The 27,584-nt window shown below is 40.5% G+C and overlaps 1 protein-coding gene across 2 annotated transcripts in view; it reads left to right on the forward strand.

Moving 5' to 3' along the window:
• snrka (SNF related kinase a) overlaps positions 1-27,584 on the forward strand; it is a 56,838-nt gene that overhangs the window by 8,726 nt on the left and 20,528 nt on the right. For both annotated transcript variants that reach the window (XM_082551019.1, XM_082551020.1), the window contains exon 3: positions 15,951-16,092. In XM_082551019.1, coding sequence (XP_082407145.1) covers positions 15,951-16,092 — 142 coding nt within the window. The remainder of the gene's footprint in view (positions 1-15,950; positions 16,093-27,584) is intronic.

Genomic DNA, 27,584 nt, shown 5'->3' on the forward strand with positions numbered 1-27,584 from the left:
AAACAGTGAATCTGGAGGAATCAACGCTAACACTTTGCCACTCATTAAAAGTTAGCGTGAGGGTTCCTGATAGTTAGAGACAAATGCAATCGCATGGCAGGATGCTGTAAACGGACCAAACTTCAGTCAGGAGAACAACTGAGACAATCCATCCACAATACGAGGTTAGTCATTAATATACTGCAACAACATGGGAATAGAGCAGCTGTGATAGAATACAGCATTAATGAATCAATGGTACAGAAGTGGAAGAAGCAAGAAATATGAGTTGAATAAAGTTTTATTTATCTGACTGCTTTGTTTCGCTTAATGTGTCTTATAATCCCGTGCACCTTATGGTCTGAAAAATAAATATTTGACTTTTCTATTTGTCACACTGTGGTTTCATGTTGCAAAGCCCCTTTTTTTTAACTTCAGTGGATATTATACATGGTTATGCTCAGGATATGTCAGCCCATTTCTGCTGGAAATGCCTTTTGTTAAACTTTTAGCAAGGAATTTCCATTTCCACTGTTAAATTTTTATATAGCTTTAATGCACATAAAAACAGCTGCTTGTTTAAGTGAAAATACATGAATGTTTTTTTTTTTGCTCTAGTAAAGTTGTGGAGTTGTATTTTGTGTCGTGTCAATTATATCATCAGTTATATCGTTATCACAAATTTTCAAATGTATATCGTGATAAATACTTTTGGCCATATCGCCCTGCTCTACTTTACAGCATAGTCAGTGATTTATCAGCCAGAGGCAGAGATGAGCAGCACAAACCAGACCAGGCTCTGTTTTCTGCTTCGCTTTGAGATGTTGCCATTTTCTTCTTACTTGGGCCATCCTCTGTACCTGTTAGCTCCTCCTCTCCCACCCACCTCCTGGAGAACAGGAGGTGGGTGGGAGTCCTGCAGCAGGCAGAGCTGGCAGATGTCTGCTCTGCTTTCGATTCAACAGGTCTGCTATTAATACACACACTGAGAGGGACAGTGACTGTTTGGCTGACTTATCCAAAAGTTCACATCCTAGATAGAGCGGCAAGAGTGTATTGCATCTGGCCAGCACTTGGTGAGCTAGTGAAACAGTCAGCTGTGTTCACATTTGTTGTCAGTATATCTTTCCACTGCCAGCTGACACCCAATCTACTGTTGTTCTTAGTTGTTCTTAAGAACAAACTAAATAAGGAGTTAGATGTGGCTATTTTTTTTAAGAAGATGGATCGGAGGAGATAAAGAAAGGAAATTATGTTAGCCTTAGATCTAACCATAGATATACCTCTTAGATTAACCATTATCACTGCAGGATTCCACTTTAAAATGGACTCTTCACCCTCCTGCCTTTATTATTGCTTATATATATTTTGTAATATATCTATATCATGGCTAAAGCACTTCTGGATGGATGCAAACTGCATTTCGTTGCCTTGTACTTGTGACATGTGCAATGACAATAAAGTTGAATTCTATTCTATTCTAAAAAGAGCAGAGAGCAGGCATCGAAAGGGGTGATTAAGTGTAATTATGCCTTTCAGTCATCCATGACAAAATGGAGGTGGGTGCTGTTGTGTGCAATGAGGCCTATCATTCCAAATCATTGCAGTCCACTGTTTAGCCTACTGGCTGCTTGGCATGCTAATTGACTAGCTGATATGTAGACTAACACGTTTGTGGGTTAACTTTCATGCAAGCTAGTTAGCTTGAATTTTGGTTTTGCTTCAAGGCTGTACATTTCTGGAATTATATAAAGGGGACCAAAAGTATTTTCTCCTATGCAGAATTACTGGAATGGTTTCTGCAGTTCTGAATATATTAATGAATTGTTACACTTTTTCATCTAGAAATTTTTTTGCATTAGATGTCTAGACTAGGGCTGCCACAAACGATTATTTTGATAGTCGACTAGTCACTGATTATTTTTGCGATTAGTCGACTAATCAGATCATGAACGTAAAACGTACAGCTTATTGCACCAGCATGCATCTGGTCTTATATAACTATCATTAGCTTACAGCTTTAAGTGTTTAAGGTATGTGCTAAGTAAAAATAAAGACAAAATGATAGTTTAGATTGTTTCGGTGAAGTTTAATAAAAACCTTTCTATCTAAAATATAACGGGACACCGGAGTATATTCTCGAGCATCTCACACTTCTGGTAATCAGTTGTCTGCTTGACATTTATTCAGCTGTGTAAAAACTATAACTTTAATCTCAGCCAAACCGATTTACTCAGAAACAAATAAAATACTGAAAAAAAGCCAAACAATAACATTTTTAAGTTATCTAAGTGACTTATATATCATGTTTAACCTGAGTAGCGAAAGATGGCGGTGGGTTTGAAAACGATTTGCCAGGAGTCCGGTGTTCTCACCGGGTCTAGTGAGCCTTGAACCTCGGCTAGCTATCGAGCTAGCGGGTAACAGACGTCTCCGACAACGTCGGAGCGCTTTTGAAAATATGTGGTGTCTTGATAAACTGAGCAGATATTTGAAGTTTACACAGCTACATTCCTGCCTGAAAATATGTTAAACATTTATTTTGTGACCCAGAAAGAATAATAAGAGTAACATTAAAACTAACTAGCTGCTGCCATTGCTGGAAACTGAGCAGGGCTGCGCTATGAATTCTGGGACACAGTCTTCTTCTTCGGGGTTTGGCATCCTTGTACATGCAGTGCTGCCATCTTCTGTTTCAGTCCGTTATTACACTCTTAAATCCTAGTACTTATTCCTGCGTCTTTTGGGATCTTACAAAGCTTCAAACGATGCGTCGACTATTAAATTAGTCATCGACGATTTTGATAGTCGATGTAATCGTGACTAGTCGACTAATCGTGGCAGCCCTAGTCTAGACAACTGGTCGCTAGGGCTGGGCCATATCATACCGTTCACAGTAATACCGGTATAATGTTGGGCAACGATAAGAAAATGAAATATCGCGATAGAATATGGGTAAAACGCGCATGCACAGTGCCTTTGTTTTCATACGCACATGGCGGCAAATGCATGGTGGCGACAGAGGATGAGAAGGGCGAAAGTGGATCGTTGAATGAAACGGATGAACCAGAATTGGTTTGTAAAAATGCTGCAACTTCATTGCTGTGGAACTGGTTTAGCTTTCGTCCGTCAGATACACAACAAAGCACTATTTTTGGTAGACCACGCTAGTGGGCCGTTGAAAAATACGGCACACTTAAAATCTGAAAATCGACAGTGCCCCTTATAATTCCGTGTGCCTTATGTATGAATTCTGGTTGCGTTTACTGACCTTGTAACGATTTTATGTGGTACATGGCGCTCGAAAATCTGTCAAATGTTTTAGTATGACTTTGCTAAGCTACAAACTGCACCGCCTGATGGATTGTCGGAGCATTGCGGCTATCGTAGGCAGGAGCCTCGCGGAGTGATACATACTGTGCTTCAACATAATATTACGGTATTGTGTGTGTATAACCTCTCTTTAAGTTTTGTGAATATTATACATGGTTATGCTGAGGATTAGGGCTGGGCCATATTATACCGTTCACGGTAATACCGGTATAATGTTAGGCAACGATAGGAAAATGAAATATCGCGATAGAATGGGAGTAAAACGCGCATGCGCAGTGCCTTTGTTTTCATACGCACATGGCCGATTGTTGAGTGAAACAGATGAACCAGAATTGGTTTGTAAAAATGGTGCAACTTCAGTGATGTGGAACTGGTTTGGTGTTTGTCTGTCAGATACACGACAAAGCACATTTTTTTGCAGAACATGCAAGCGGCCGTCGTTATTGTCGTATTTGTCGGACTAAGATGCTCTTAAATCTGGGAGTAATCTGGGTCCTAAACTCCGTATGCTTCAGGTCAAACAACACTGCAGCATCACTTAGAGTTAAAAACTGTCTAAATTCTTTCATCTTTAATAAAACGATCAGCATTGCTGCTTTACCAGGTGTAACTATAAAGTTTAACTTCCAGGCATCCATGAAAACAAAAGTTATTACATTTAACGGAGTTAGAAGTTAGCAGGAAGCTAGCGGAAGTTAGCTCGCTAGTTTCGCTAGTTACCTAAGCATGATATTGCATGTTCTGACTGAGAGATTTCTGAAAAAAATCAAACGTACAGCTCTGCTATCACTTCCAACATAAATGAAGACAGGAAACTAAACAGCAGTGACGTTTGTAGGGTTACTGAAGTTGGGCTAGCTGGTATATAATGATGTGCTACGTGATCGCTAGCGACACAGCTATGTTAGCATAACATAAACAGTGAAGCTGGAGGACGAACACTAACACTTTTCCACTTATAAAAGTTAACGTGAAGGTTCTTCATGGTTAGAGACAAATGCAATCGCATGGCAGGATGCTGTAAACGGACCAAACTTCAGTCAGGAGAACAACTGAGATAATCCATCCACAATACCAGGTTAGTCATTAATATACTGCAACAACATGGGAATAGAGCAGCTGCCAGAGAATTCAACATTAATGAATCAATGGTACAGAAGTGGAGGAAGCAAGAAGAATGAGTTTAATAAAGTTTGATATATCTGACTGCTTTGTTTCGCTTAATGTGCCTTATAATCCCGTGCACCTTATGGTCCGAAAAATGCGTACTGCACACTGCAGTTTAATGTTGCAAAGCACCTCTTTTTAACTTCAGTGGATATTATACATGGTTATGCTCAGGATATGTCAGCCCATTTCTACTGGAAATGCCTTTTGGTTAAACTTTCAGCAAGGAATTTGCATTTGCACTGTTACATTTTTATAAAGCTTTAATGTACATAAAAACCAGCTTCTTGTTTAAGTGAAAATAAATGGAAGGTTGTCTTTTTGCGCTAGTAATGTTGTGGAGTTGTATTTTGTCTCGCATCAATTATATCGTCGGTTATATCGTTATCGCAAATTTTCAAATATATATCGTGATAAATATTTTTGGCCATATCGCCCTGCTCTACTGAGGATATATCGGCCAATTTCCACTGGAAATGCCTTTTGGTTAAACTGTCAGCAAGGAATTTGCATTTGCATTATTAAATTTGTATATAACTTTAATGCACATAAAAAAAAAAAAACAGCTGCTTGTGTAAGTGAAAATACATTGATTTTTTTTTTTTTTTTTTTTTGCACTAACAAAGTTGTGGAGTTGTAAAGTATTTTGTCTAGTGTCAATTATATTGTCAGATATATCGTTATCGCAAATTTTAAAATGTATATCATGATAAATATTTTTGGTCATATCGCCCTGCTCTACTAGTCGCACATGTGTGACTACTTGGTAAAGCATTAAGCTGTTTCAGGTTGTCAGAGTCTCAGTTGTTTATCCTTTTCATGTTTTTAGCTAAGAGTACAATGGCACCAAGCCACTTAACAACCTCAGTAACATTGTGGACTCTGTAAAGATAATCTGATATCAACTTAAAGGTTCAATTTGAAACATTTTTTTTCTCCTCTTGGATCTATATGATATCCAAAGTATGGCCATCTCAAGCACACACCTCACTGTGTGCAGCCGTAACCATCTGCTCTTTACACTCTGTGTTTATAAGGAGCAGCCAATCAGAGAAATGTTACCTTAAGAGGAGAGGGGCTGAAATGGCTGAAGCCAGAATGAAGATTAAATAAATAAAAGACACCAAGATTAAATAAATGATATGTAATGATAATTCAGATCATGGTTCAGAATCAAGCCAACTACTCTTAATAGGTAGAATAAAAATATGTCAGCTTAAAATTAACGTAATGGGCCAGCTGTGAGTTATAAGGAAGGTTTTACATACAGGTTTAGTGCTTTTGACCTTGTACACCACAGATTTCTGAAATTAAGAGAAAATCACAAAAGGCATAAAAAAGCAACTAATTGACACATCACTGTATTTAACTTAGCTAGAATCAAGGACATGAGTTAAGACTTATTTGTTTTCCTCTTCCAGCGCAGTCACATTTAACCCTTGTAACACTGAGATGCTGCTTTGCACTTTCAGCCCGAAAATATGCACATGATGCATAAGTCTGCATAGTAATTTAGCTTATTGTTCTTGACAGTTTTGTCAACATTGTCATTATTGTGAAGTCAAGGACTTAATCATTTGACTGTTATTATTAAGAAAACCTTTAAACCAGTTATTACAGTATATCTCAGCCTTGATGTGGTTCAGTTCCTCCTACTAGTTCTCTGGCTGCTGTCATTTCAAGCTGCTTGGTGGTTCATCAGAGTAAAACGGCTGAATGAGAGGAAGAGATGCCAAGAGACACAATCTCACAACCATTAATTAAAGCATCATGACTGTAATACAGAGAGAAGGAGGAGATTGCACTATGACTTTTTTCTTCTTTCTCCAGTAACCAACAGAGTAGTGGATTGTGATGGATTCCACAACCAAACTGGTTGTAGCTGGAAGTTCTTGCTAAAGGTTAAGTACCTGTAGAGGCACTGTCAATGTGTTAGAAGGATTTAAAGTGGCTGAAGATTGGAATGGAAGACATGTTGTAAAGGCAAGGAAGATGCTGCAATTAGGGATGTATGTGTAAGGTTTTTTTCGGGATATATAAGCATGTTCCTATATCCTTGCTGTAGCACTGGTATGTGTTTACATTCCCTAGTGTGCAATATTGAGACAAGCCCTGTCAAGGCATGTCTAAGACAGTGGCAAGAGCTCTGTCCCAGCTTGACAATTTACTGCCTAGAAAGCGAGTTACTTTAACAACCAGTAACAAAGTACTTAGGAAAAGATTCAAGGAACCAGTTCCCGGTGAAGCAGGAAACAACACATTTGCTTTGCCACTGGAGGTAAAAACATACTGCCCCGGCTACAAAGGAAGAGATGCTACTAGCTGATGATGTTTGACCCAAGAAAAAAAACAAATTACTCCACCAAGTGTTGCTGGAGCACTTGCGCAGTGCACTCTAATGGAAATTATTGATGCATTTACATGGTGGTTGAGAAGCTGGTTTAAAAACCTTGCACCCAAGATACACCATCCTAGGTAGAAAACATTTGTTATTTTTATTATGTAACAGTGTTGTGCAGCTCCTAAAGAGCTATAGGTTTCTTACTTTAATTATTGTTAAACTAAAATGTTAAGCAGTTATGTTATATTATACTTTCACTTAAGATTTAGAGGGAAAACTATCTGGGCTAGTTTTGTGCTTACATTTGGTTATTGCACTATAATGCTGCTGCTGGCAGTAGTGCTGGGCGATATGGAAAAAATATTTATCACGATATGAATTATTTTATATCACGGTAGCGATATATATACACACACACACACACACACACACACACACACACACACACACACACACACACACACACATTAAAAAAACAAAACAAAAAAAACCCCGATATACCACCTGACCTGTGGTCATCTGGAAAGTACACAGTCTGTAAACAGCAAGCGCAGAGGGTGCAATCTTTGTTAATGAAATGGATGGTTACGCTCATGTAGGGGTGCGTATCTCTGCTCGTCCATAGGTCAGTCGTCAAGGCATAATGCACGACACTGCAAACATCCTTCAATACTTTGGCCTGGCATGCGTCATATAAACGAGGCAACTCGACTTTACTGAAGTGCTTCTGTACCTCGGATCAAGGACTTTGACGAGGTAATGAAAGCTGTCCTTCTCAACTTTACAAATGTAACGCGAGATGGCTCCTGTGGTTTGTTTATGGCGCTGGGACGTTTTCTCTTAAGGGCCTTGTGTGAAAGACTGGTGTATCTTTGGCTGGCTATAGTTTTTCTTTTCCCAACTTGCTGCAAAGAAACAGCATGTGCATCAAAATAAACTATTTCCAACAGTGTAATTTGAGTTCTAAGCATCCCAGAAACGGTACAGAAAAGCATAAAGTCAAACATAAGTTTTAAAAACACCAGCATAGGCTTATAAGGCCCTGAAGGTAAAAAATTACATTTTCCTTGAAAATGACGTCACATCCAGTTTCGGGCAGGTAATGGTGGACATGCGATAGTTCGCGCTGACCTATATTCCAACGTAGGAAGTGTTATGAACAGCTGATCGGATCGGCAAAGCATGTTTCTGTACCCTGCCTCTCGCCCTATGACAGCTGGGATAGGCTCCAGCGCCCTACGCGACCCTGAAAAGGATAAGCGGAAGCGAATGCATGCATTGTTGTTGCAAGTGCTTTTTATGCAATTTTTGCAAAGCTATGTGTGGAAGGAAACCGTGACCTAGGACAAGCTGATGGCATAAGATGTAAGTACACCTCCACCGGTTTCATATGCAAAAGAAAATTATTGCGCTAGCTTACATGGTTCCAGTTGTACAGGGATTTAAAAATAGTTAGGCAAAACGGAGTGTTTTAAAGGGTTAATGATATATTTTATGTAATAATTTATAAAATTATGTTAGAAACAATAGAAGACAAATGGCACATTTTTCTATCATTCACACGATATATATTTCATCATATCACCCAGCACTAGCTGGCAGCTTGTTTCAGTAGATTTACACTTCAAATTAGGAAGTTTGTCATCAATGACAGTAGCTTATTGGAAAGGAGTGATGGAAAATGGCCTTTATTCACTTGCACATAAACATGTGGCCGTGTCCATCTTGTCGTTGCCTGCAGGTGAAGCGATGGGGGAGGGGGAGTTGGGAGGCAGAGTAACATTTGCGTAGAGACTAGAGCAGGGCGATATGACCCAAAATATTTATCACGATATACATTTAAAAATTTGCGATAACAATATAACTGACAATATAATTGAGACTAGACAAAATACTTTGCGACTCCACAACTTTATTAGTGCAAAAGGAAAAAAAACCCGTGTGTGTGTGTTTGTGTGTGTGTGTGTGTGTGTGTGTGTGTGTGTGTGTGTGTGTGTGTGTATTAAAAGAAAAAAAAAACAAAAAAAACCTGCGGGCGGTTTATCCTTCAAGCTCGGGTCCTCTACCAGAGGCCTGGGAGCTTGAGGGTCCTGCGCAGTATCTTAGCTGTTCCCAGGACTGCGCTCTTCTGGACAGAGCCTCTCTGATGTTGTTCCCGGGATCTGCTGGAGCCACTCTCCTAGCTTGGGAGTCACCGCACCTAGTGCTCCGATTACCACGGGGACCACCGTTACCTTCACCCTCCACATCCTCTCGAGCTCTTCTCTGAGCCCTTGGTATTTCTCCAGCTTCTCGTGTTCCTTCTTCCTGATATTGCTGTCATTCGGAACCGCTACATCGATCACTACGGCCGTCTTCTTCTGTTTGTCTACCACCACTATGTCCGGTTGGTTAGCCACCACCATTTTGTCCGTCTGTATCTGGAAGTCCCACAGGATCTTAGCTCGGTCATTCTCCACCACCCTTGGGGCATCTCCCATTTTGACCTCGGAACTTCCAGGCCATATTCGGCACAGATGTTTCTGTATACTACTTGGTTATGGCGTTCCATGTATGCCCTGCCTGCTAGCATCTTGCACCCTGCTGTTATGTGCTGGATTGTCTCAGGGGCATCTTTACACAGCCTGCACCTGGGGTCTTTCCTGGTGTGATAGACCCCAGCCTCTATGGATCTTGTACTCAGAGCTTGTTCTTGTGCTGCCATGATTAGTGCCTCTTTCAGTCCAGCTTTGTCCAGCCACTGGTAGGATTTCTGGATATCAGCCACCTCCTCTATCTGCCGGTGGTACATACCGTGCAGGGCCCTGTCCTTCCATGATGGTTCCTCGTCTCCCTCCCCTTTCTTGGGTTTCTGCTGCCTGAGGTATTCACTGAGCACTCGGTGAGTTGCGGCCATCTTCCCAATGTATTCTTGGATGTTTGTTGTCTCATCCTGGACTGTGGTGCTGACACTCACCAGTCCCCGGCCCCCTTCCTTCCGCTTAGCGTACAGCCTCAGGATGCTGGACTTGGGGTGAAACCCTCCATGCATGGTAAGGAGCTTTCTTGTCTTTATGTCAGTGGCTTCTATCTCCTCCTTTGGCCAACTTATTATACCAGCTGGGTACCTGATCACGGGCAGGGCGTAGGTGTTGATAGCCCGGATCCCCTAATAATAATAAAAAAAGAAAAAATATATATATATAAAAAACACCCAGCACGCCCCTGCGGGCGGTTTATCCTTCAAGCTCGGGTCCTCTACCAGAGGCCTGGGAGCTTTAGGGTCCTGCGCAGTATCTTAGCTGTTCCTAGGACTGCGCTCTTCTGGACAGAGATCTCCGATGTTGTTCCCGGGATCTGCTGGAGCCACTCGCCTAGCTTGGGAGTCACCGCACCTAGTGCTCCGATTACCACGGGGACCACCGTTACCTTCAACCTCCACATCCTCTCGAGCTCTTCTCTGAGCCCTTGGTATACCTCGTCAATCTCTAGCTGTGAGAGCAGTCCCTTCTTTCGAATGTTGGAACACTGAGCTACTAGTTGTTTCGCCGTCATTGTGGATGTTGGGTATCGAAGAATCCATAGGTCCCTCATCCTATTCATGTAGCCCCTTCCGCCGGGGTTACTTGCGTAGTAGCATTCCAACAACGCCCTGTTTTCGTCTCTTGCCCACCGATGCCTTCTTGTTCCAGTAGCCCACTTTTCGTCAGGGTGCCCTGGTTCCTCAACACCTGACGCGGACCTTGTTGATCCGGGCGACGTCCGAGCCGGCATGCCTTCATGTTTATCTGTCTCGCCCATGTCTGCGGTAGGCTTGCTTAGCATAGGGGGTCTAGCCTTAGGACCCTTACTGGATACAGACGCCCCAGGCAGGAATCGAACTTGCAATCCTCTGTTCCAAAGGCGTGTGTGTGTATATGTGTATATATATAATATATAGAAATAAAAATAAATAAAATTTATTTGTTAGGGGTACAACAATACATGTATCGATATTGAACCGTTCGATACAGTGCTTTCGGTTTGGTACGCATATATATCGAACAATATAAATTTTTATTTATTTTCTCAACTTTTCTTCTGACGATGCTGTCTGTGTTGAGCGCTCAGTGGCTCTGCATTCGACTACTCTGCCTAGGCTGCACTGTTGAGTGCAGATCCACTGAGCACAGCGCAAGCTAGCAAGACAGAAGCTGTGCCACGCAATGCTCAATTGGTGGGAAGTTCTTTGTTTTTTGAGTTGTGGGCCACTAGGTCACGTAAATATTGTTAAAACATAAATAACATTAAAGACAATTGTCATTCTCCAAGTAAGTTCACTTACAGGAGTGATTTAAAGTAACGTTTTTCTAGAAATAATGACCCTGTTTGAAGTTGGGTGAATGGCAAAAAGTGACTTGAGTGTTTCTCATATGTTTGGATTCTGTGGTTTATCAGGTTTTTTGGTGTTGCTGAATTGGTCAGTGAATTCCTTCTTTTTAACATGGTGGTAGTCGGGATTTGGAGGGGGACTTGCACACTGACCCAGAAATTGCAGCATTCCTTCAAAATGCACTACTCTTTCTCTTGCTATGTTGCTATGTTTTTTTTATATATATATTTTTATAAAAGGCATTAAATTATTTAAATAAAAATTCTAAAATGTGTCTTCACACTTACTTGGCTGGCCTGTATGTAGGAAGCACTGAACTTGAACTGAGGAGGGGAAAAAGCAAGAAAAGGATACAGTGACCACATATTTAGGTGATGCACCGGTCTACAGTGTGAAGCTGCAGCATGTCTGTATGTGACAGAATGAGATCTCTAGTCATCTGGAGTGCTCTTTCTACTCTCTCTGCCTGTAAGTGACAGGAGCATTTATGTTGATGTGATGAGCGCACACGTGTATGAATCTGAAGGATTGATGAGTGGGTGTGTGTGCTCTTCAGGTTGACAGCTCTATACATGTTGGAAACCGCCTGTCTGTGAAGGTGATCGCAGAGTTTTTGTGATGTTCTACGTTTTCTTAAAACTAAACTGTAAAATATGTGGTGTGTGAAGAGTGTAGTTGGCTTTGGTCTAATTGGGTCACCTTTTTGTCTTCTAACTATTTGGAGGCCAAAGATGTCATCATTTTGTGTAGCATGGTAACCTTGGTTACATATTTAATTGTCCTTCTATGGTGGGTCACTGGAAAAAGAATTGTTTACCACTGGTTGACAGTAAATCAACAAAGTGACTCTCTTCAGTATAATTTAGCTGTCATTTCAAGGTTCAGTTGTTTGAACAGATCAACTCTCCTCTGTCAGGAGACAGAAACCACCTGGAGAGTCAGACTGTAATAAGGTAGTAATAAAGCATAATAGGAGCATACTAAATTGCTCTGACTCAGGTAGTTTTTCAGTATTTATTGAAGCTCATTGTGACCAGTGTTAAAGGCTTCTCATGCTCTGTAACTACAAGAAAGATGCTGCACTCCTGAGAGAGAAGGAACAAAATACTACTTTGTAAGAACTTCATTTTAAGGCTAATGAAATCTCTTTTCATGCTTACTGAAATATCCAAGCTTAAGTTTGAGAAGCATTCATAGGTAGGAAAAAAATATATGTATGCTTTGCAGCCTAGCAGCAGCAGCTGACATTTCACAAAGTTCACATCTTTCAGAGAGTGGGCCTAATTAAACAAGTTCCTGAAGCAAATTTTGGGTGTTTAGACATGCTTTGACTTTGACAAGACAAATCCACATACTCTGATCAAGCACCTGAATAAACCTGAAGTGTATTTCTAAGCACGCCAACCTGTTTATTTAATCAGTCTTGAAACACATTGGCACACGGTTTGGGAAAGACAAAAATAATGTATACTGTCATAACTGTAATGTCATACATGGAGGGAATTAAATATCACATGTGTAAGGCTTACGAGTAGGTGTGTATGTGTGTGTTTGTCGGGGTTCATGGCAGTGGGGTGTAGCTTTTCTGTAGATCAAGCGTGTCAGTCAAGGAAGCCAACACATTAGTCATTAATGATAGAGTAAATAAAATACTCTATTGGAAACTCATTGTGAAAACATTTTTTAATAATCCTTGCCATGTAAAATCCAAATGGGTATCGTGAACAAAGGAAACGAACTAGGCCTCAAGAAATGCAATCTGAGAATTTTCTGTCATCTTTGTGGGGGGTTTTTAGGGACTGACACGGAAAACATATAAAGGATCCCTCTGATCCTGTGTGTGTGCCAGCACGTTGAGATCTAATTGGTACATCGAAACGTGAGCTTCTACGACCAAGGTTAGACCAAGCTGAACTTTCTCCACATCCATATCCTGTTAATATTTCAGCAGAAGAGGAGACACTGCTACAGGCTGAGAGGGAACTCTTTTATGGCGCTAGCATACTGCAGATGTGGGCACATTAAGGCTGTGATATATTTTATAGCAGAGTGCAACATCAGCCTCAGCGTTTGGGATGAAGACCTCTTTGGTGCTTATAATGTAGAGGTACATATTGTTTTAGCACTTTATACTCAGGCAGCTTTTTGGTCCATTAACACGGCTCCAGTAAAATGCTTGATCTGCTTCTCTAGTAGCTGTTAAACAACTCATTTCAAATCAAACCACTGCAGGTACTTTGTAAATGGTTTTAGACACACAATAATTGCACTGATGCATTTTTTTTTCTTTTTTTAAGGAGAAATGTTCCTGTAACACCCCATTTGTTGGGCTTTAGCAGTGGCTCGGTGATACATCACTTTTTCAGAACAAATGCCATCTGGAAGTCAGACAGGAATTATCCTCTGAAGTGCTACAGAGCCCCCCCCCCCCCGGCCCCTCCCAGTGGGGACTCTACTCTCATAAGACAACCTGCAACTGCACCGATGTCTGCTGCTCGCACACTGAGCTGGGAGAGAGCCATGGATGGCTCCTGAAATCAAATGTGATGGATGGTATCAAAATGCATACCACAATAATTAGACTCAGTATTCAATCAGGCAAGCTGTTTCTTCAGAAAGTTCCTCTTAAAGGCACTCGGCCCTCTCTGTACGGCCATTTGGTTAGTTTAATTATACACAGCACTCCCTAGCCTAAGGCCAAATCTGGAGTGCTGATAGTAGCCCAGCAAAGCTGAGTCTCAAGATGCAACAACTCACGGCTGTCCGTTTGAGTTAAAAACATTTTAGAATCTTTTTTTCCTCCAAAAATAGTTTTTGTTGGGGATTTTTTTTTTAATTTTACTATCTGGCATTTTCTCTAGCACATCATCAAGGCTCCACTCTGCCAAACCATTTGGTATTGAGGGCAACTATGTGTTTGAGCTTAATTAGAAACTTACTTAAAAATCCTCATCATGGTAATTACTTTAGGGCTGCCAATATTTGATTAGAGATTCTGTGATGTCTCCCTCGCTCTTCAGCCTAAGTAAGTTGGCCCTGTTTCTCTGCTAAGTGATGAAAATGTTACACATTAATGCCCAAAGCTTTGCATGTGTTTATACGGGCATGGCAGGACATGCAGTATAAATACTGTATGTGTGTAATGAACTTGGCTCAAACATCTGCCTCTATGTGTGCCAAACAAAGTTGAGAACATACCGTACTATACGGAGCGACAGGACAAGGTTTATTGTCCTAGCTCTCTATTCGAGGCTGTTTCTCGTTCTTGACTAGTGAACCAAAGGCTGTGTGTATGTGTGCATGAATGTGTCTTTAGTTGCATAAAGTGTGTATGGACCGGTGCTTCTGCATGCTGACAGTTTGCTTTCACTCGGTGCAACTAGCAAGTGCAAATTTGTACACTTGAATAAGCATATGCATAGATGAATTAACATGACTTTGATTATGCTGTTAGCACACGTGCACTGTTGCTTGAGAACATTGAACATGAGCTTGTTTTGGGTTTCAGTGACATTTTGTTTTATGCAAGCAAACCAGAGAAAATTTGGATTTAAATTGCAATTGAGAAAATGCAGTTTTAAATTGTCTTGCATTATCCAGTACAGGGTGTAGTTACATGGGCCGGGACACTAGGGGGTGTTAATAAAATAATGTGGTTATGTTCTATTAATACCTAATAGCATACAGTAAGAGGAAATAAGGCACTCAAACATGCTGATTAGAAATGTCTAGGAGAGAGGTGAAAGCGAGAGATGGCTGTTATCCTGCTTCTGCCTCCATAGTGCCAATCAGCAGCAAAGGGAAAATATTTATTTATATTAGAGATATAAGAATGGATAGATGGATTGATGGCGATATAGATATGGGTAAGCAGATAGTTGGTTTCTTTATGGTTTTATGGTTTGTTTGCATCATTTGGACATTGCTTGGTTTTGATTTAAATTTACTGAGGTCTTATAAAGCATTTGTTGTTCTTAAATGGTGGAATTACACTCAAAAAAACTGACTGCTATCTTTGTACAAAGTTATACAGAAGTATAAGTTGTATAACGTGTGGAGACGACAGGTCAAAGGCCTTGGAGGAAGACTTTACTGTACTTCTCACACTTCTATCCATCACTGTTGTTTACCACACTGGCTGAGAACATCTTAGTTCCTTTAATTGTCTGCTTGTTTCCGATCAGTGGCATCGTTTCCATTGCAGTCATCTTTTCTCATGACGTAAGAGGGTGGAGAGATCAAGGGGAAAATACGCTTGTAAAATGAGATGTCTTCCACACCGGAGAATTATTTGAAGCAATGTTAATTAGGGACGATGGCTGAACAACAGGATCAGCATGTCATTGGTTTTTAATGTCTCTGTAGCATTTTTCAACAAATACACTACAGATGTGCTAGATGAAAACACTGGCACGCCACAGTCTCTGTTTAGACTTGGTACAGATAGAGGGTTTTTTTCCCCCCCTCTTTCACATGCTTCAACTTCTCCACTTTCTGACCTTCCACCTGCACTTAGTTTTTAAATATAATCCATATCATGATGTCGTAACTAGGTTTTGTGTGATTATTCAGCCTTGGATTCAGTCCGAGAGGACAGATATAGTTTAACAATACATTTGACACATCTGTCGTAGGTAGCACACGGCTGTGGATCATACAGCCATATTTGTGTCTGAGAAATTGATGTGTTAATAAATGTCCTCGTAATATTTCACCTGTTAATACCATGATAAATGTCACCCAGTCCTAAGTCTGACCTCGTGTCTTTCTCTTCCTCAGATATCTGGAGTCTTGGTGTGATACTGTTCATGTTGGTTTGTGGCCAGCCACCCTTCCAGGAAGCTAACGACAGTGAGACCCTCACCATGATCATGGACTGTAAATACACTGTACCACCTCATGTCTCCAGCACCTGCAAAGAGTAAGTAATGCACAGCATTTTTCTTCTTTCACTCTGCCATTTGAAAGCTTGTGTGTGGTCCTTTTGCTTGCATACAGAGATGGATCGAATGGGTGGATTTTCAGTATTTGCTGGTTACACTAGAGGAAATTGCAGTCAGTCACTGGTTTGCTATAAGATGGTGTACAGAGACAGTGTGCCTTTTTTTTCCCCTCAAATGTTTTCTCTTGCCCGGGCTTGACAGTGTTGTGTTAAAAGCTATGGAAAATTAGAGACAGTGCATCCTGCATAATGCTCCACTGTCACATCTTTTGTCAGAAAGTAAACTGTGGGATCTCTGCTGCAGCTGGCCACTGAAATTAGGGCCATGTTCAGGGATCAGATTAAGTTTCAGTGACAAAGGTGAGTGCATATACACTGCAACAGGAAAGCTGTGAGGTTTTGACTGCAACCCAAACCACATCAGGTTGGTGGAAATGTCATATGCTTCCTGCATTAAGTAAAAGGTTGTATAATCATCACTAAAATGGAGCAACAAAGCAACGTGGTGCTGAGAAAGAGTGTTAGACTTCTCAGTTAAAGCTTTGTTTTTGAAACCACTCTCAGATTTGTCAACAGCTCACATGTAAAAGGAAGAAAAATAGTACTCTGTGTTTCTCCATCCAGACTAGAACAGGATCAAAGCTCGGCTCCAGGTAAACTCTTTGGGGTATTCTAGTCCTCATTTGAAAAGTTTTTTACTTTAAATCAGAATCTGATCTTCAGTCATCAGCAGTGCTTTCACATATAGAACACAGGAACTGTTCATGCCCTGCATTAACATTTGTCTTGGATAGACTATAAAAGACAGTACATTTGACTGTCAATTGTATTTTGATGTATCAGATACAAAAACAACTTTTGTTTTTTTTTTTTTATTCTCCCAGCTCTTATTAGTGTCCCTGCTAATACAGCAAAATTATAAGCTATCTTCTATATAGTTTGCTGAGTAGAGGTCAGTTAATTGATTGATTGATTGATAACTTGTTTGGTGCTTTTTAAATGACTTTATCAGCTCAAATTATGAACATCATCAGATTTGTTACAGCAGCTGGCTGACTATGTCCTCCTTTAACTAAATTTAGTCTAAAAGAAATGCTAGTTTGCCAAATCATTTCACCAGTTAACTTTATTCATGATAGTATAAGGAGCTTGGAAAGAAAAGCGTCATGATACTAACTTCTGTATAATGGCTAACACAGGGGTCAGCAACCTTTAACACCCAAAGAGCCATTTGGACCCGGTTTCCACGCAAAAGAAAACACTGGGAGCCGCAAATACTTTTTGACATCTAAAATGAAGATAACACTGTATATATTGTTTTTTACCTTTATGCTTTGTGTGAACAACTAAGGTGTGCTGCTTATGAAATCCATGAAGTGCTACAGAGAAAATTACATTTTATTTATGTAATTAACACATTTTGAACTCTTAAAGAAATATAACAAAAGGAAAGACACCCAGCTGAACGAAAATGATCCAAGTAGTGAACAAAAACTGCTGTGAGCTGCCACCCTCATATCACCTTTGGGCTTTTGGAGCCTTGACCTGGCTTTTAAAAAATTATTGAAGAAAAGAACACTAAAATTCAGCCTAAATATGTATTTTACCTGGTTAATGTGTGTGGCGGGGCGTGGTCTGCAGCGCCACTGCAGGGGAGGCGGACGCACCTGAGCGGCACCCACAATCACGCCTCACCGCCTTAACGTCTGTGCTATCTATGCTGTTGTGTTGGTGTGTGTCGGGCTGTGAGCTGAAAAGCTACAGCGTATGCGTACAGCAACCGTGTGTGAAAAGTGGTCAATAAAGAGATGCTGAAAAGCGTGTTCATGGAAACATCATCGGGTCTGCCGTGATATGTTTACAATGGGACTTCTGCTCCTGAACCTCTGCGCACAGCGTCTGCAAATCGGGGCTGTACGAAGTCACTTTCATCTTTACGCAGGACTGTAAGCTGTCATCTGTGAGGCGTGAGCGGCGTTTGTTTTTAACATAGTTCACGATGGAGAACACCTGCTGACATAATGTGGATCCGAAGATCCATAATTGGCCTACCTGGGCCCTATTTCAGGAAGCCGGTTTAGAAAACTCAGAGTGAAAAACGATACTCAGGGTTGAGTAACCCCGAACTGTCCAACTCGGAATATTCGGTTTCAGAAAGGCTGATAAAAATTAGTTCAATCAGCGCGGAGTTGCTTTAACCCCAAATTAAGCGCGCGCAGGAGGATACATAAAGCCCTGATTAGTGGAGCACAGATTAAGCGAGTCACCATGGAGACGGAGGGAAAGAAGGCGCGGTCAATGTATTTTACAGCGCTTGAGGCCGAAATTCTGATGGCAGCATATGCCGATAACATGCAAATTTTGCAGAAAAAAAGTAACACAGCCTCAGCTGCAAAAGAAAGGGAGCATGCATGGCAAAACATAGCCGACAGAGTCAATGCGTGAGTGTTAATTTAAACATTGATCTAGGGACTTCCACCCATTTAACACGTTATTTTATTATATTTTATTTTTTATTTCATACATTTTATTTTGTGATGTGATGTGAGCGCAGGTGCAACCCAACAGGCCCCAAACGTTCCTGGCAGCAAGTAAAAATGAAATATAAAAATATAGTCCAAACAGGTAAGGTGTAATTGTATTATGAGCCATAGTGCTTGGTCTGTTTGTCCGATGTAAATCAATTGCAGTTAGAGGCTACATTAATTTCCCCTCTGTAAGCACTTATTGAAATTATCTGAGCATTACAAGTACATATTTGCTTACTCTGTATGCTCAAATGTGACCCGTTATGGCCACTAGAAAAAAAGCGGAGGCCCGAAAAACAGGTGGGGGTCCTCCACCACCACCACTCACAAAGCCTGGCCACTTGGCTTCCACATTTGTGATAATGTTGGCAGCATCACATATGATCTTCACAGTGCAAAGAACACAAATTAGCATCCATTACTAATAATGAAATAATTTGTTAGTTCCCTGTAGCATTTCAAACTATGTACCTTAATGCTGTGGAAAGACTTCCTGTTCACATAGTCTCCTTCATTTACTGAAGGAGCAATGATTGGAATGTGAGTGCCATCTATACAGCCAATCACGCCTGGGAACCGTGAGAATAAATGTAAAATTTAAGTAGTAGTTCAAGTATCACCACATCATGAATTAAGTTTCGTTCATCCTGATACCTGCAGTTTTGTGGAATCCCTCTTTGATGAATCTTGTGGGTCTATGACCGGGGAACACCACAAACGAGTACAGGAGACGTTTCAGTGCAACTGTAACATTCCTGACTGCCCGACAGACGGTAGCCTTGGAAACGTGCTCAGCGTCACCAATATTATACAGAAAGCTCCCGTTTGCAAAAAACCGAAGTGCGATACAAATAATATGTACAGAACTGAGAGAATGTCCGCGATGTGTCACATGAGCAATATTAGGCCTGAGGATGTTATTCAAATAAATTGTAGATTGTGCTGAAAAACGGTAACGTTCACACAGGAGATCATCAGGAAATGATAAAATGTCCAAACGCGCTCTAATCACTCTCTCCCGGCGGAGAGCTCTGCGGAGAATTTGGGCTTCAACATCTACTGGCTCTTCAAGGAAGGGACACGCCATGTCTGACACTTCCTACAGTCAGGTTTCCGACAAAGATGCGGAGAACGTCAGGGTTAGTTGAAGTAAACCTGCTAGGGGGCAGGTTAGCTTCACGGAGTGTGTCGTCATAGTAACTCACTCAGAATTAATCTAAACTCGCTTTGTGAAACCGAAAACCCAGAGTTTTCGTTAACTCAGGGTATACTTAGAGTTTGCACTAAACCGGCTTCCTGAAATAGGGCCCAGGGGTTGAAAGTCTTGATAAATGCACGGCGTTTCGGCGGGTACACCGGCTTCCGCGAGTGTGACGCTTATTTTGAATGATGAAAAAATAATAAAATATAATTTTATTTTTATATTTCAATATCACAATAATCTTCCAATTTAGAACTACAAGTTAAAAAAAGAACTAACATAAATAAAATACACTTCAGCTAAATACTTCTATTTGCCCTTCTAATTTATTTTCCCAAACCATGCGGAGCCGCACTATAAGGACTAAAGAGCCGCAGGTTGCCGACCCCTGGGCTAACAGAACTGATTGTAGGAATCAGTAAATCATGTTATGGCAGAAGGTAAAAATGTATGACTAACATTATGTTCTACAGTAGTAAACGCATCATGAATATGTAGCATATATGTGTCTTTGCTTTATTATGTCTGTCACTTTTTCCATTATACTGATATTCAGCTGTATAGTATCTATGCTGCTCTACCCATTTGTCCAAATCATTTCACACAGTACATCATAATCGTGCACAACAGTCTTCTATACATCTTATCACTGTGCAATCCAAGCTGTGTGTGTTGATAGTTTAGGATGTCATCCAGTTTGAAATACCAGCCTCACACCTGAAAATGTTACAGACCGGATGGACTGAAACTTGCTTCTTCCTCTTCTGTCCCAGTTACCTTACATATCTGACCATGTAACAATGTGTGTATGCCAGTTTCCCCCTCTGTCTGTGTCTGTGTGTAGTCAACATGTTGCATCTCTGCTTTGTAAAAGCCTTGTAAAAGTCTACTGTTGGATACATCAGCTTGTACAAAAAGTTCTGTTAATGTGAACCAGTAAGCCGATAACATTATAAATAGGCCATGTTGTCAGTGTGGAATGTAGGGCCACCCCTAATCTCTAAAAACCTGTTATGTCAGTGGTATGTCATAAAACAATCCAGTTATTTCACCTGCAAAGCGAAAGCAAAGTTCACATAGTATTTCATCGACTCAAAGTTGATCTCTATGCACAGTATGAGTCACACCTAATTATTCTCATCAGGAAATGGAGCAGCAATTAGTCACCAAAAACTTATAAATACACCTTATGGTCTTTGACTGTGACTTTGGAAACTGTGACTAATTATGTAGCAGTCACTAATCCAGACTGACAGACTAGCAGCCGGCTTGTCCCTTTTATAAAATGTTTATTCATAAAAAAAAAAAATCTCATTTGAGCATTTTGCAGCTTCATCGTCACAAAAAACAATTGAAATACATGAATGAGTTCACCCACAGTACCGCCAGTAAAAATACAGCATGTCGAGCTAAACTGGAACAGGAGAAGAAAAAAATGCATGCTGTGATAACATAGTTCTATATTTTGGCAGAATCTCCAGAACAATGGTGCTAATCACCGCACTACCATGCTGCCTCTGTAAAAGATAATACAAAGGTTTAAGTGCAGTTTGATGTTGTCTTACAACACGTTATTACTTTAACATTAACACTGATTAATATCGAGTATCAGCAAAGCTGATCAGCAGACTTGATCATCTGGGGGTAGGGATGGGTATCGTTTAGGTTTTATCCGATACCGGTGCCAAACCGGTACTTTTGAAACAGTGTCGGTGCTTAAAGAATGGAGAACACAAACTTTGTCCAAAAACCTCTCATATGCGCTCTTGTTTTATCCATTGTTGTGCATCATAGCCTAGAAAGAATTGTTTCTGCACTGGCTGCAAACATAGTCACCACATGTGTAGGAGGTGAAAACTATGATGTTCCGAAAACTTAGATGGCCGTTATAACACCAGATGGGCAGTCATGTACATCTGAGGTGACACAAGGAGAAATGGGTGGCTTCCAAGAACACAAGAGATGGCATTGTGCTGAAAACATTTTCGCAAACAAACTGCACAAATGATTATTTTTAGACCCAGGAAATAAATGCTTATCTCTTCAGAGTCGAAGGGGAGATGTGACTAGATTGAAATGCTAAGCTGAAGCAGCTGTGCACAATCTGATGGGCTTTGATTTAGAGGAGAAGAGCTGGTTGCCACACACAGAGTCTAAGGGTTATATTTTTACAGTGTCAAACTGGTGAATTATCTGCCCGTGTCACAGTTTAGCATTTCTAAATGCTTCTTCCTTACATATTATATATTTTGTTTCTACAAACAATTCTGTCAAAATTGCCAGTGAGAATAGTAGTCATGCTGCTATGGAAGCAGCTGTTACTCGTGAATATAGTTGTAAACAACTAGTGTGGTTGATTATTGGTATAAGAAAATGAGAAGTAAAAGGTGAAAAAAGGAAGAATCACATACACATTGTTGCAAACCTGATAAAAAGCTGAAGTAGCTGCTTTATTTCACCTTCAATGAATCTTCAAAGTTTCGTTTGGATTGTTTTGAGTTCATTAATATTTGACAATTCACCATAGTTTTGTTCTAGTTTAAAGAAGTTGTACACAAACTAAGCAATCTAGTGCTGTAAAATAAGTCTGCAGCTGTATTTTAATCACATTATTAAGACCATGATAACAAAGACAGTATCAGATCATGTGTACGTCATCTTTAGAGCCACTCCAAACCCTTTAACTTACTCTGTAATATCATTTTGTAAAACAGAGTTAAGCTCAACTTCAGTGTTTTCACATGGGATTGTCGATTTTAAGAGTAGAAAAGGTGTGGAAAGCTACTCAAGCTGTTAGCTTTCTTAACAGCTTGTCAGGCAACACATTAAGAAAACATTTATCTGTTCCTTTGTGCTGGAATTAAAAGAATGAAGTTTAGTCTCTTGGGTGAATATATGACTTCTCTTTCCAACAGTTTCTGACGTAAGCGAGGACTACTGTCAAATAAAGGAACACAGGGAAGTTGTTTTTTTGACGGCTCAACCAGTATTTGCTTTCGAGACTGGCTTTTTGGCCATACTGATGTAATAAAAAAAGTGGTTACTTTTTACTGGGCACTTGCACACTTATATAGATTAATAACATTTCTCTTTTAACATGCTAACTGAGGCCTGTAGAGTCAGAAATGTAGCTCTCGGGGTTGTGCAGTTTTTGCTTTGCTGGGATGTTTATTCTTGGAAAGATTGAATGTTTCATGCTTGCAAATAGTAGAATGATAGACAAATGGCCGTATTATTGTAGGGTCCACCTTACAATATAAAGCTCCTTGAGGAGACTGTTGTTGTGATTTGGCGCTGTATAAAAAAATTGAATTGAATAGAACCCATCTCAGATTGATGAGCATGTGCTTCTCGAAGGTCATTGCTGATATCTTTCCTAGTTGCCATTGTGTTAGCACACACCTGAATGCTCCAGACTTGCAGACTGTCAAAACTGCTTGTTTTTTACTTCAGTCGTAAAAGGCTGATGAGCTATTGTTGTCCCCCTGCCGGGCAGGTGGGCAGACAACATGGACACCCAAGTTTGTGAATGCGATAACTAGAGAATGAAGTCACATAGGTGTTTCAAATTGATACCATTAGCGCATCTACTAAAATACTTTGAAAACTTTGAATCTCAGTGACCTTGACCACAGAAAATCTAGTCAATGTGGTAACGACTGTTTTTTTTTTTTTTGTTTTGTTTTTTAGAAATGCTCACGCTTACTGATGATCTGTTAATGAAGTGTATTTGATTAGCAGCATAGAGCTGCTACTTACTGCTTCCACAGGAATTAAAAGTAGTAAGGGTGGACTTAGTTACTCACCCTTCTTTGGCATTTTGTCTTAATTTTTGTGGTTGAATATGTCATGTGGCATTGTTCATATGAAGTCGTATTTACGTCATTTTAAGACCTGCTTGGGACTAGATGATTTTTTTTAAATTATGTTGTGTTATGTAAACTTAAGTGAAAGAGGATCTACTTTCTTTTTACCATGACTGTTTTACTTTTGCGCCCTTAGTTCATATTTTAAAGTCTTTCCTGTTCTACTCTTTTACCTCTCTGACAACTTTCTGACCCCATTTTCCCCTAGACAATGAATCAGCCACAGTGTATGAACTAACCTCTTTTAATTAAAGAGATTAGCATTGAAATAACATAGTTTCACTTGTGTCAGCTGCTTCCTAATCCCTTACATCTCTTGGTAGAATTCTTGTACTGAACAGTGATTCCAACTACACATGCTTGTTTCGGTCCTTTGTGATAACCAGTGTAAATTAGGTGCTGACAGTTTTGATAGGCATTTCTAACATTCATCCTGGATAAGAGCTCTCCTCCTCTCCTCACTACACACCTTTCTCTGGCCTGCTTTGTGTGCCACCGCGCTGGATCATCACAGGGCTCCACATTTTACTTTTTCCATTATGTCTGTTTGTTTGGATGCACCTCTCTTTGTGCTCTCCATTCCCTGTTGATGCACCAAAATGCATTTACATGCCACAGTTAATTAATTATTCACCATCTCTCTTTTGCTATCCCTCCTCCTCCATCTGAGCTTTTGTTTGTTTTTGTAATCCTTAATTTTAGTTTCTTGGGATTACACTGAAAATAGTGCTTGTTTTATATGCCTACCATCCATAACGTCTGCCTGCTTCCTCCCATCAGCCTGTACAAACAAAGCTACTGTAGTTCTGGTCTGTCTAATAGCTTAAGCTGAGAATGGCGATTGTGTGAACTGTGTGAGCTGCTGAGAAACCGAACGCTGTGTTTCTTGGGATGCTGATTGTTACTGTGTAAACTACATGCAGATGGCCTGCATTTGTATAGCGCTTTTCTAGTCCATAGGACCCCAAAGCGCTTTACACTACATTCAGTCATCCACCCATTCACACACACATTCACACACTGGCGATAGCAAGCTACATTGTAGCCACAGCTGCCCTGGGGCGCACTGACAGAGGCGAGGCTGCCGGACACAGGCACCACCGGGCCCTCTGACCACCACCAGTAGGCAAACACGGGGTTAGTATCTTGCCCAAGGATATTTGGCATGCAGCCAGGATGCAGCCTGGGATCGAACCACCGACCTTCTGATTAGTGGCTGACCTGCTCTGCCACCTGAGCTACAGCCACCCAGATGATGCATCAGGATTGGTGTTTAGTCAGTTTGCTCCCTGTTGATTTCCTTTGTTTGAATCTGGAGGAGTGCTCAAAATATGCATGCATGCATGCATATTTTGATGTTCATTTTTTTCTCTCTCACAACCTTTTTCATGCTTACACGTTTTTCTGTGGTATCTCTCACACACTCCTCCCCAGAGAATGTGGGGACTAGCTTTTATACACCAGTGTAAGTGTGTATGTGTGTAATCTGTAGCAGGAGAAAGAGCAGGCAGCTTTGTGTGACTGCAATACTACACAGCCTCTTTCTGTATAGGCCCCAAGGGAATGAGAGGAGGAGCAGGAGGCATGGGACAAGACAGCAATTTGTAGGGAAGTGCTGGTTAGAGCAACACATACAAGTTCAGGAGGTCAGATGTTGTTTTCTTATGCTGTAATCCCAGTGGACTGTGTGTTATTTGTAAGATATGGTGTTGAAGGCACAATCTTCAAATGCATGAATACTTAGGTTTGGGGCATGTTATGCAGTTTCAATGGGCCTTACACAGCAAGCACTTTTGAACTTTAAAACCATGCTCTTTACTTACAATGTTTAAGTAATTATGTATAAAAATCTAAAGATGATTGTATGAGATAATGTGAATGCAGCTCTTGGTCATCCATTTGAACTCTCTTCTTGCTCCTTTTAACCAAGTATTTTCAGATTGATTGCCCTTCATGAATATAAACCTGTTTGAAATTTGCCATGGTTAACATGAGCATCCATGATTGGCACAGTATATATTTGAAATACAAAGTTTAATATGATACATTCATTCACAAAAATATCCCACTAGATGTGGCAGACGACCACTCAGTGTAAGGTTTATGCCACAGCTGCCATAGTACTGGTAATCATCAAAATGTTGATATCCAGGATTTATTGTTTTATAATAATTTTACAATAATTAAAAAAAAAAAAGAACATATTATTGTTGACATTGTTTTGGGTTAGGATGAAAAATGTAGTTATTTACTTCCATTCCTCAGCAGAAAAGAAAATGTTTTAGTCTTTGAATGTTATGCTTGATTATTTCTGATGCGTTCTGGCTGGGTATAAAACAAACAACATTTTCGTGTTGTCTTGTTCTGCTGTTGGATGTGTTTTTTAACCCAGTGTGTGTGCATGAACTGTTACTACTTTGTAATGCACTGTTGCTTTCAGTGTACTGCATCTTTCTCCCATCAACCGCTCCTGTTGCTGCTGCAGCTGGATTTGGTCTTCAGGGAGCCTTGCTAGCTCTGACTAATCCTCAGAATGACAGGAAGCAGAGCACTGCTGTGCCCAGCTTGTTAACCTGTAGCCTCCACCACCATGGTCTGTTCATTCTTTGCTGCAAATAAACTTGGGAATTTGATAAAGTTGGGAAAATGAAATTAGTGAAGTCTGAATGAGATGCAGTGCACTGGCTGGGTTGCACAGTTGAGTCTGTGTGTGTCACAGAGTGTGTATGTGTGTGTGGATGTCATCAGCCTTATGTCAGCAAAGAACGAGTTTACTTCTGTGTCCTTGCTCCTTTTTTTCACTCTCGTAACTAAAATCCTACAACTACCCCAGAGTTGTCCCTTGTTGTGAGTCAAGAATCTAAAAGTTCAAGTCATGTTATGCCCGCTACTTGTACTCAGTTTGTGTTCTGTCATTCTTCTCCAACTACAACATTGCTGCTGTTTCTCTGAACATTGTTTTCACAGCTTTTTTTCCTTAGTTTCCATGGCATTTTTGTTCTTTCCCAAAAAATCAGACACTCAGACTGCTCTTAGAAGGCCAAGCTCTACAATGCTTTTTCTGTGCTCTGTAACATCAGCACCATGGTTCTACAAAAGAGCAGCTCAGTTCAGGGTGTTCATACAGGAAGTTTCTGTTGTCACCAGAAACTTAGTAAGTCAATGACGTCAAGCAAGTTCAAGGGATGACAGGTGAACTAACTGCTGGCAGTGGGCCCTGAGTTCAATTTTTCTCATCCTTGATGCAAATGAATGAAGCAACTAATGATAAAAACAAGGGATACCATGAAGTGATATGAGGGGAGGTTGTGAATACATTAGGGGGTTACCTTGCTAACTGGAGCCAGAAATGAGCACTAGTGACCAATATCCAGCTACAAAGTGATGTTTAATGAATAAATTGGTGAGAGTGGCAGATGTACTCTGACCCAGTTAATCAGGAAGTGTGCATGCAGTCTGAAGGTGCTACACAGCATTACAAACTCACATCTACATCTTGCAACTGTGTACTGTCATCAGGAAGCAGCATCAAGAATGTGGGATACTGTTGTCCAGGTGCTGTTGATATTCCACAGAGGAGACAAAAATGGAAACATAATTTCTTTGTAATAAAGTGAATGTTAAAAACAATGAAACTGTTAACTGCATTCATTGTCTTTGCCTCTTCCTCTTTGTGGTGAACTTCATGGTTGCTCTCTTTCCTGTTTCAGCTAACGCTTCACTATGCACAGCATTGATTTGGACGGCATACAGATGTGTCTATACATCCTATACAACGAGTGAATTCCCAGAATCGCTTTCTTTGTTTAGCCAAAAAGCTTGCTATGGGACACTAATGTGGGGAGATAGATATATATATATATAGAGATAGAGAGA

Source organism: Aulonocara stuartgranti (assembly GCF_965226115.1).
Source record: "Aulonocara stuartgranti genome assembly, chromosome: 11".
NCBI lineage: Eukaryota > Metazoa > Chordata > Actinopteri > Cichliformes > Cichlidae > Aulonocara > Aulonocara stuartgranti.